The sequence below is a fragment of the Myotis nattereri genome (assembly GCF_964212035.1).
Source record: "Myotis nattereri genome assembly, chromosome: 15".
In the NCBI taxonomy this organism is placed as follows: Eukaryota; Metazoa; Chordata; class Mammalia; order Chiroptera; family Vespertilionidae; genus Myotis; species Myotis nattereri.
In genome coordinates this window covers 44880640-44891005 of record NC_138090.1, presented here as the reverse complement: position 1 = coordinate 44891005, position 10366 = coordinate 44880640, and the positions used below count along the sequence as shown (strand labels likewise).

Below are 10366 nucleotides of genomic sequence, written 5' to 3'. Positions count from 1 at the left end.
GCAATTATTACTGTAGAAAAATATTTATTTATTTATTTGCCCATTATTAGCTATTATCCCCTTGTCTGTCTTGTTCTATGCTGTACCCACAGCACCCAGAAGAGTGCTTGACACACATAGGTGCTTAGTAAATATTTATTACTTTAATTTATTAGTCAGTGGCAGAACTAGGACTAGGAATGTAAATTGTCAGTCTCTTGCCACAAGACAGGGAAAAGGATTGAGATGAGGAGAGAAAGTGCCTGTCTGAGGTCAGGGGACCTGGGAAGCAAGCACAGCTTTGCCACCGTCGCCCTGGGTGACTTGGACCAGTGCCTTATTTTCTCATCTGTGAAATGAAAGTGCTGGATGACAACCATAACTTCTGAGGTCCCATTTCCTGTGACAGCTGAAGACAAGGCTAACTGATCTGAGGGCCAGATGCTTGAGGGCTGGCTCTCCCCCTCTCCCCCGACTTCAGCTTGAACTCCCACCACTGGCACAATTTATCCCTTTCAAGTGGAGATGGTGGAGATGGGAAAAAGCATTTGGCTCTGTACAGAATGGCTCCAGGCATTGTCAAAGCTCTCAGTCTGGGGGGAATACAATTCTACTAGTATAGCTCTAGGATCAGACAGTCCTGCTGACTTTGGGGGTGACCTGGGGCAAGTCACTCTGCAAATGGTGTCTACCTTACAGGGTTATTGTGAGAATTCAGTGTATATGTAGGTACATGCATTCTCTCTCACATGTCAACATACTGGAGCCCCCGCCCCCCGAGAAGCCTGGCACACTGGGAGCTCAAGAGGTAGTCTGGTTGCCCCAGCCCCAGCAACATCAAAATGACTGTATTCTGGTTGCTTTTGCTCACAGAGTGCCGTCTTTTTCTGCCATGTTGACGCCATCTCTGATTTGGTCCTGACATCTCTGCTCTCTGCTCCAGATTCCCTTTGCCCGTATGCCAATGGGGATCATGCCAGAGGTCATATCTGAGAAAGCAAGACCCAGTTTTGTTTGCATGTGTCTCTGTTGTTGGTGAGTGCTGGTTGTGTTACTGTATATAATTGTATATTGGTACTCTCGAGTGTCACAACTACCTTTTGGAATGGTTGCCTTTTAAATCATGACTTTGGATGGCATTTGACTTTTAGACTTCGTGGAGGCATAACGTTGCTAGTTGACTCAGAAAAGACTGTCTCCCTGTGGACAGATCACTGGCTGCCATGGGGGTGTGTCTACGTGGCACCTTCAGCCTGGAAGACCCTCAAAGGCAAGAATTCAAGGAAATGTATGATGAATCTCCGTGTTGCCATCTGCCAAAAACAGAATGGGCACAAAGAACTTGAGCATTCACCCCATCTCAGCACCTTAGCTGAGTTTCCTACATTTCTGGATAATGATGGAAGGACTTGTCCATTGGGGTGGAGAACCATGAAAGGGTGAATCAAGGGTGTGGCTGACCTGTGGTGCTTTTTGGAGGAGTGAATAAAGATGAGTAGAAATGCCATTCTGTGTCTGTTCTTTTGGGATTTTAACTGGATCTGGAAGCCTGGGCTTGTGGGCCTAAGGGAGGAGGGAGCCAAGGCTGGGGACTCCTGGGTCCTGGAAGGGGAAGGACAGTGGGGGTTCTGCACAAGAAAGCTTCCCTTGGGCTGGAATCAAGAGACTATCTGGCCCGGCCAGCATGGCTCAGTGGTTAACCATCGACCTATGAACCAGGAGGTCACAGTTCCATTCCCAGTCAGGGTAGGGCACATGCCTGGGTTCCGGGCTCAGTCCCCAGTGTGGAACCTGCAGGAGGCAGCAATCAATGATTCTCTCTTATCATTGATGTTTCTATCTCTCTCACCTTTTTACATCCTCTCTGAAGTCAATAATATATATATATATATATATATATATATATATATATATTTTTTTTTTTTTTTTTTTAAAGAGGGGGACTATCTGTATCTGAGTTTTGCCTCCCTGGGGTTGGGGTGGACCAGTGACTGTTTTGACCTTGGGGGCATGTGATAGTAAAGTATCTTAGACCGAACCTGTTTGGTCCATTAATGCCTCCAATTTGTTCAGCCTCTCTGTAGCCATGCCCTTGGATAGTCCCTTCTCATTCTGACTCCAAACCTGGCCACGTGACAATAGGAAACATGATGCGAGCAGAGGCTTGGGAAGTGCAACAGGAAACCTCAGATAATCTGCTGGGTCATAAGAGATGTGGCCCAGCCCTAGCCGGTTTGGTCAGTGGATAGAGCGTCGGCCTGTGGACTGAAGGGTCCCAGGTTCGATTCCGGTCAAGGGAACGTGCCTGGGTTGCGGGCTCGATCCCCAGTAGGGGATGGGCAGAGGGCAGCCTGTCAGTGATTCTCATCATTGATGTTTCCATCTCTCCCTCTCCCTTCCTCTCTGTAAAAGAAATCAATAAAAATATATTTAAAGAAAAAAAAAGAGATGTGGCCCAGTCAGCCTTGACAGCCCAATCCACAGCCTGACAACCCTCCAAAACAGAGCTGCCTCGCTGGCAGGCAAATGAACCCAGCAGGGACCAGCTGAAGAACCACCCAACTGATTCCAGACCGAATTGCTGACCCATAAAACCATGAGCAAAATTAAAGGTGATTGTTCTAAGCCACTGAATTTTAGATTGGTTTATTACACAGTAAACGATAGCTAATACAGGCTTGTTCCTTCTCTCTGTGACGTGGTCTCTTTAACCCCTCAACATGACCAATTAAATAAAATCTTAAGCTCTGCCACTTTTTATCTGTGAACTCCAATGTGACATCCCCCTGAGCCTCAAATTATTTTCCTGAAAACAGGAATGAGAATAATAGTGCCTCTCACATGAAGTTGTGAAGATGAGAAAGTGCCCCTAAGAGGCCAGAGTGGCCACTGATGCTGTCTACGAAACACGTCCATGTCACAGGATAGGGTTGCACTCCTGGCCCCCATGGGGTTTGGTGGGGCCATGGGACAGCTCCATCTGAAGAGTTGTGTCAAGTCATTTCTGAGTCATGGCATTTAACCACCCATGTGAGACTTCCCTGTGCACAGATGGGCAGTGTTCAAGTTGGTGGCTGCCTTAGGATGATAAGCAGGACACCTATGGGTGGTGCCAAACACAACACGTAGGTGAAGGAAGAATCAAACTCTTGTGACTGGGTGCTTGTTCAACACATACCATTCCTCTCCCTCCCACTGGAGGGGAGGATACATCCCTGCTCCCTGAAGGCTGGCTTTGACCGTATGATTTATTCGGTGAAATGTTAGCAGGCCTGACCTCAGCAGGCGCGTTCAGTGCACTTGGCTTTTGTGCTCCTGTGGCCTGCCAGGGAGCCACTAATCCCAGAGGTTTGTGGAACCCCAAAGAGGAGAACTTGAATCCTCCCGAAACTAGAGCCAAATCAGCCCAAGCGTGACCAGGAGCAGAGCCACCTCAGCCTCCCACAAACCCTCCAGAAAGAAGAATGCTTATTGTTATGTCTGGTTTAAGATGCTTTGTTACACAGCATGCCTGCACATGAGTTGACTCATACCACTTTGTTGTTTTAAACCAATAAGATTAGGGGCTTCTTTGTTACTGTAGCATAATCTAGCCTGTCCTGATCAAGGACAATGTTTAGCACCTGCAGACTAATGGCCATTCAGTAAGTGGCAGCCATTATGATGATTGCTACTTACTCAGGCATATTATCTCTAGAAGCAGCACTGCCTGAAAGGTGCTGGGCACTGCACTAAGTGCTCTTTTTAGTTATTATTATTATTATTACTATTATTATTTTATTTTACTCTTACAACTCTGTGAGGTTATAACTATTAATATCCACATTTTGCCGACATGAAAACAGGCAAAAAGAGGGCAAGCTTACTCAGAAGTGATCATGACTCTGATCCTCCCTAGGGGTTGACCCAAGGCAAATGACACCCTAATCTGTGCCTCAGTTTGTTTATCTGTAAAATGGGGATAATAATGTCAATGGTAGAGTTGCTGTGATTAGGAAATGAAGTACAGCATGGAAAACATTTAGCACAGGGTCTCAGCATGGAGTAACCCCTTAGTAAAAGTAGGGTTTCCCCCTCTCTCTCTACAACACACCTCCCTGCGATGCATCATGTTACAAAGACTCAGGCTTGCTCAGTTAATCTGTTTAATTGTAGGCACACAGGGAGCTGCAGGCTGAGGACAGATGGGGACCTCAAGCCACCTGTTCCTCAGTTCTTCACTCGCCCCTGCCAGGGGTCTGGGGGGCTGGAAGGCAGTCTGCTCGGCGGAGGAAGTAGAGATAGGAGGCTGAGGGCACCTCAGCGCCAGGCTTGGTATTGCAGGCACTCTCTGTGGCACAGCCTCGAGTGGCAAACCTGGTGTTGATGATACCTGGGAGGGGGGTTTAGAATGGAGTCAGGGCCCCCAACCGTTCCTTCCTCACAACCTAGAAATCTTGGTCCTGCCACCTCCTCACCCAGTTCTCTGGGGCCACCATCTCCCCTAGAACCTGGAAGCATGGGCTTCCTCCAGTTCTGGGGCCCCTGTGCCCTCCTTCCGAGATCCAGCTGCCCCTCACCAGCCTGCACTTTGCCAGCGAAGTAGATGCAGTGGGTTTCCTGGCCGACACAGCGGGCTGCCTGGGTCCCCGGGCACGTCTCCTGGAAGGGTACGATGCAGGCAGGACACTGGAGACCATTCTCAGTACGGTTGTTCGGGGGAGCTGGGAGGAGGGTGGAGTACAAGGTACAGAGAGACATTTAGGAAGCTCCCCCACCCCCAATCTCACAATAACCCCGAGGAACAGCGGTTATGGACCCTGCATTTACAGGAGCAGAAACGGGCTCTCGAGCAAGGTGCTTGCCCATTGTTACAGCGCACAGATGAGCGGTGGGCGAGGGCACACACACTGGCTGGAAGAGACTCATGAGGCCGGGGTGAGCTGGCACTTACGGGGCACCGAGCCCTGATTGCAGCCGTCACTCTGGCAGCAGTGCGTGTTGGACACCATGTAGTCCTTGGGGCCCATGGTGGTGGACACGAAACCCGAGTAGCAGTCGCTGAACTTCATGCAGGCCTTGTAGCTGTTGACTGAGTGGTGGCCCTCTGAGGGATGGGGACAGGAGGGGAGGGTGTGGGTAGTGTTGACCCTGTCTGGGGCCTCTCCCAACCCCACCGCTTCCCCACCCCATGACTGTCTAGGATGGTCTTTTCCAGCCCCCCCTACAGTCATACCCCCTTATCTACCTGGGTGCAGTCTGGAGTGGTTTATTAGGTAGCTCTCCCCACCCCCCACCTCGTTACCATAGCCCCTAGCCAGCCTTTGGTGGTCACATGCTGTTCCCCATTGCCACGCCCAGGCCTGCCTAACGAGGAGGTCCTTCCCACCCCCCCTCCCCACCATGGCCACCCCCTAAAGGCCCTGTGGATCGTGCTTTCCTGGGTCACCTATAGCTACCCTATGCCCGCATGAGATGCTCTCTTCTGGCCTTCACAGGCTTGGGAGCCATCTTCAACAAACGGTGGGGTGCCGGCCCCCATACCACCACCCTGAAACGTCCACATCCCTCTCTAAGCGTCTCCTCCAGGTTTCCTCATGGTCACTCCCCAGACCTCCAACTGAGGGCCTCCTGCCACCCGCTTTGGCTACCCCCAGATCGTGCCTTAAGTGGTCTCCTCCAGTCTCCACCGCCTTCCCCCGCCCCACATGTGGTCTCTTCCAGCCCAATCCCAAGGTGTCCCCTCTTCACTTCACCGAAGGGTGGCTTTCCCCCCTCAGCTTCCTCTCCCCACACCTCCACCCCCTGGGTCTGTAGCTCCCTCCTATATGGGGTGGCAGGTGTCTCTTCAACCCTTTCAGGTCCTTCCCCCACCTGCCAACGCGGACTAGGTCAGGAGGGCAGCCTGCCATGCTACCCCCCTTCCTTACACACCCCTCCTGCTGGGATGGTTCCTTCCTACACTCAAGGCTGCCCTTCCCCTGCTGTCACAGCCTTCAGTCCTACACCATGCCCCAACCCCCCCCCCCCACCCCCAAACCCAACACAGTCTCCTCCATTGCTCCCCACCTCCCCCCTCCTTCCTCGGGTCTGGGCTGGCCCCTTCCATTTGTCATCCCTCCCCTCCCCTTCTACTCAGCAGCCTCCCTGCCCCTTCTCTACAGCTCCATGCTTGGGGGTCATCTCCCTCTCCCGTCTGCCTGCTGTGGTTCCTTTTATTTCTCTCCTCCTACCCCAATAGCATCCCTCCTCCTCCTGTCAGGGATGGCCTCTTCCAGCGCGCACGACCCCCACGATCGCTGGGGTAGCCTGTTCCTCCCTCCCTCCCTCCCAAACCACCCCAGCCTCTTCCTTCTGATGCGCCCCCGCCTCTGGCCTATTAGATTCTCCCCCTCCACGGAACTCACTTCGCTCCCTCCACCTCGGAACAGCCTTTCCCTCGCCCCTGCCCGCCCACCGCCTCCCCGGGTCTGACGCCCGGGCTCCTACTGGTGCTCGACTCCCCCACGATGGACACGCAGGCGTCCTTGCCGGCCTCGCAAGTCTTCATCTTCCCGCTGCACGTGGGCCCGGAGCCCCTGCACACCTCGCAGCTCAGCGGGCACCCTGCGGGGCAGAGGGCCAGGCTGTGGTCGGGCGGGTGGGGTCGAGGCACCAGGGGGATGCGCGCGGGGGAGGGGCGGACTGTGGGTCCGAGGGCGGGGGGACGGGCGTCTGCCTGCCCCTGGGTGGGGCGCTGACCGCTGTCCGGGGAACTGTCCAGCATCCGCCAGGGACGCGCTGGTGATGCCAGCAAAGCGGCTTCTGAGGCGGGAAGCGACTCCACCACGGAGCCTGTTTCCCTAATTACAAGGCTGTGGACTTGGGACGACAGGGAGGGGGACAGGGAGGGGGTCGGGAGGGGACAGGGAGGGAGTCTGGGAGGGGACAGGGAGGGGGTACGGAGGGCACAGGGAGGGGGTCTGGGAGGGGGCAGGGAAGGGGTCCGGAGGGGACAGGGAGGGGGTCCGGAGGGCACAGGGAGGGGGTCCAGGAGGGACAGGGAGGGGGTCTGGAGGGGACAGGGAGGGGGTCCGGGAGGGGACAGGGAGGGGGTCCAGGAGGGACAGGGAGGGGGTCTGGAGGGGACAGGGAAGGGGTCCGGAGGGGACAGGGAGGGGGTCCGGAGGGCACAGGGAGGGGGTCCAGGAGGGACAGGGAGGGGGTCTGGAGGGGACAGGGAGGGGGTCCGGGAGGGCACAGGGAGGGGGTCCGGAGGGCACAGGGAGGGGGTCCGGAGGGCACAGGGAGGGGGTCCAGGAGGGACAGGGAGGGGGTCTGGGAGGGGACAGGGAGGGGGTCCAGGAGGGACAGGGAGGGGGTCCGGGAGGGCACAGGGAGGGGGTCCGGAGGGCACAGGGAGGGGGTCTGGAGGGGACAGGGAGGGGGTCCAGGAGGGACAGGGAGGGGGTCTGGGAGGGGACAGGGAGGGGGTCCAGGAGGGACAGGGAGGGGGTCTGGAGGGGACAGGGAGGGGGTCCGGGAGGGGACAGGGAGGGGGTCCGGGAGGGGACAGGGAGGGGGTCCGGGAGGGGACAGGGACGGGGTCCGGGAGGGACAGGGAGGGGGTCCGGGAGGGGACAGGGAGGGGGTCCGGGAGGGGACAGGGAGGGGGTCCGGGAGGGGACAGGGACGGGGTCCGGGAGGGACAGGGAGGGGGTCCAGGAGGGACAGGGAGGGGGTCCGGGAGGGGACAGGGAGGGGGTCTGGAGGGGACAGGGAGGGGGTCCGGGAGGGACAGGGAGGGGGTCCGGGAGGGGACAGGGAGGGGGTCCGGGAGGGGACAGGGACGGGGTCCGGGAGGGACAGGGAGGGGGTCCGGGAGGGGACAGGGAGGGGGTCCGGGAGGGGACAGGGACGGGGTCCGGGAGGGACAGGGAGGGGGTCCGGGAGGGGACAGGGAGGGGGTCCGGGAGGGGACAGGGAGGGGGTCCGGGAGGGGACAGGGACGGGGTCCGGGAGGGACAGGGAGGGGGTCCAGGAGGGACAGGGAGGGGGTCCGGGAGGGGACAGGGAGGGGGTCTGGAGGGGACAGGGAGGGGGTCCGGGAGGGACAGGGAGGGGGTCCGGAGGGCACAGGGAGGGGGTCCGGGAGGGGACAGGGAGGGGGTCCGGAGGGCACAGGGAGGGGGTCCGGGAAGGGGTTTCCAGGGGTTTTTGTGAAGCTGCAGGCCCAGTTGGTTCTTGGATGTGGGACCCTCCTTCTCTGGGAACCACGTGTAGGTCTTGTGGAAGGGGAACCCGAATTTGAGGTCTGTATCCCAGTTCAAGGAGGGAGAGTGAGGACCAGGAGGGCTGAGGGCATGGACTCTGACCCGAGAGAGGAGGCAGCTTGGGGCCCAGACCCCTGGGACCCGGGGAAGGTGGGGCTTGCCTGAGCTCCTGCCTCTGCGGGAGGAGAGCCTGGGGGCTTGATCTCCCTAGAGTCCCGGATAAAAGGTAATCTCTCCCTCTCCCCCCAGTTTAAAATTTCCCTTCTTGCCCAGGCCGGTTTGGCTCAGCAGATAGAGCGTCGGCCTGTGGACTGGAGGGTCCCGGGTTCGATTCCGGCCAAGAGCACATGCCCGGGTTGCAGGCTCCATCTCCAGTGCGGGGTGTGCAGGAGGCAGCTGGTCAATGATTCTCTCTCTTCATTGATGTTTCTATCTCTCTTTCCCTCTCCCTTCCTCTCTGAAATAAAATTATATATATATTTAAAAAATTATAAAATTTTTTCCCCTTCTTAATCATGCTCTCATCTGACTTTCTAGAGTTTAAATGTTTTATTTTGAGACCCCCTCCTGGGAGACGGAGGACCCAGAGCCACCACGCCCCCTCCTCTCTCAGAAATCCAATCCAAGAGCCTTTGAGCTGCCTTCAACGTGAACCTGAATTCCCAGGACGCCTGCTCTTTCCCTCGGAGAGACCTTGCTGGCTGCTCTCTCCTGGTCCTCCCTTTCCCGAGGAGGATGCCAGGACGCCAAGCCTCTGGCCACTTACCGAGACCCAGCAGGGTGCCCAGCAGCGTGAAGGCCAGCAGGAAGGCTCTCGGTGTCACGGACGGCCTCATGGTGTGTGACCCAGCAGCCCCAGGTTCCCAGTACTTATAGGAAGCCGAGGAGGGGCGGGTCTGGACCCACCTTCACCCCGGGGAGAGAAGGAGCTGAGGTAAGATCACAGGGCAGGCCTCTGCGGCTCTGGGCTGGGGAGGTGCCACCAGAATCCAAAAGGAACATGGGCGTCTTGTGCCCAGCCCCCTCCTCCACAGGGACCCCAGGAGTCTGGGCTTCCAGCCCCTTCTATCAGGACGCAGAGGGGCACTTTCCTGTTTTCTCACACCCCCACCCCCCTTCTTTTTCTGGCCTGAAGCCCAAGGTCAAAATCCAGGTCACTTGATTCCCTGTAGGTGTAAGGCAGCTACAAGGGCTGAGAACCCCTCTCTCTTCTCTCTCATCTCAAGGAGGCACCCTGCGTGGGTGGGGCCCGACCTGGGAGCGCCCAGCCTGTCCGGGCTCGTTCTGCGGGGGCCCAGGAGCCTGGTCTCCCTTCCCTTCCTCATGGGCTTGGCTCATACTCCCTGTTCTTTGTTCGGGCTGTCTCCCGCTCCTACCCGCCTGGGGCTGTCTCTCTGGGTCTGGCGAGGATCCGAACAGAAGGGGTGCCTGTCAACCGGCAGGGGTGGACGGGCGTGGCAGGAGAGAGATGCCCACAGGTCACATTGGGAAACTGAGGCATGGGTGGAAGCACTCGAGGCTGGGTGTGTGTGTGTCTGGTTTGTGTTTTATTTAGGCTCTTGACGCACTCTCTCCTGGCCTCAGGCATAACTCTGAGAGCTGAGATTTTTTTTCCTGTGTGTGTGGTGGGAAGCTAGCGGGGGAAGAGTGCAGCAGCAGGACCGGTGGAGGATCCTGTTGCAGTACGCTCCAGTGATGGCGAACCTTCTGAGCTCGGCGTGTCAGCATTTTGAAAAACCCTAACTTAACTCTGGTGCCGTGTCACATATAGACATTTTTGGATATTTGCAACCATAGTAAAACCAAGACTTATATTTTTGATATTTATTTTATATATTTAAATGCCATTTAACAAAGAAAAATCAACCAAAAAAAGAGTTCGCGTGTCACCTCTGACACGCGTGTCATAGGTTCGCCATCACTGCTCTGGGCTCTCTGCAAAAATGCGCTCAGCTTTGCGGTCCTCTAGCTTTCCCGGCTTCAGTTTGGGCGGTGACTACGTTGTCCAATGAGAATGGGGAATCTCTTCTAGGGACCAATCCCGGAGGCCGCTCCTGTTGCTAGGCGCCCGGAAAAACGGGATGTGACCATCACCGGGAGGAGGGGCTAAAGAGTGATAGGGCTGGGGGGCGGGGCTAGAGGAGAAGCTCGTTGCT

At 56.5% G+C, this 10366-nt stretch overlaps 1 protein-coding gene across 1 annotated transcript; it reads right to left on the bottom strand.

Moving 5' to 3' along the window:
• Positions 1 to 4109: 4109 nt before the first annotated feature.
• Positions 4110 to 9153, bottom strand: PINLYP (phospholipase A2 inhibitor and LY6/PLAUR domain containing). Its single transcript, XM_081108151.1, has 5 exons — positions 8977 to 9153; positions 6448 to 6564; positions 4913 to 5065; positions 4539 to 4682; positions 4110 to 4351 (listed from the first exon to the last, which is right to left on the bottom strand). Exons 1-5 carry the CDS (start codon positions 9044 to 9046, stop codon positions 4197 to 4199), a joined length of 639 nt encoding a protein of 212 aa, XP_080964277.1. The 5' UTR covers positions 9047 to 9153; the 3' UTR covers positions 4110 to 4196.
• Between the last annotated feature and the right edge of the window lie 1213 nt (positions 9154 to 10366).

Coding starts and splice junctions, on each gene's coding strand:
- PINLYP (XM_081108151.1), bottom strand. CDS start 9,046: ATGAGGCCGTCCGTGACACCGAGAGCCTTCCTGCTGGCCTTCACGCTG. Junction 5,066..6,447: donor CGTGGGGGAGTCGAGCACCA/GTAGGAGCCCGG, acceptor CCCATCCCTCAG/AGGGCCACCACTCAGTCAAC. Junction 4,352..4,538: donor CGCTGGCAAAGTGCAGGCTG/GTGAGGGGCAGC, acceptor CCCCCCTCCCAG/GTATCATCAACACCAGGTTT.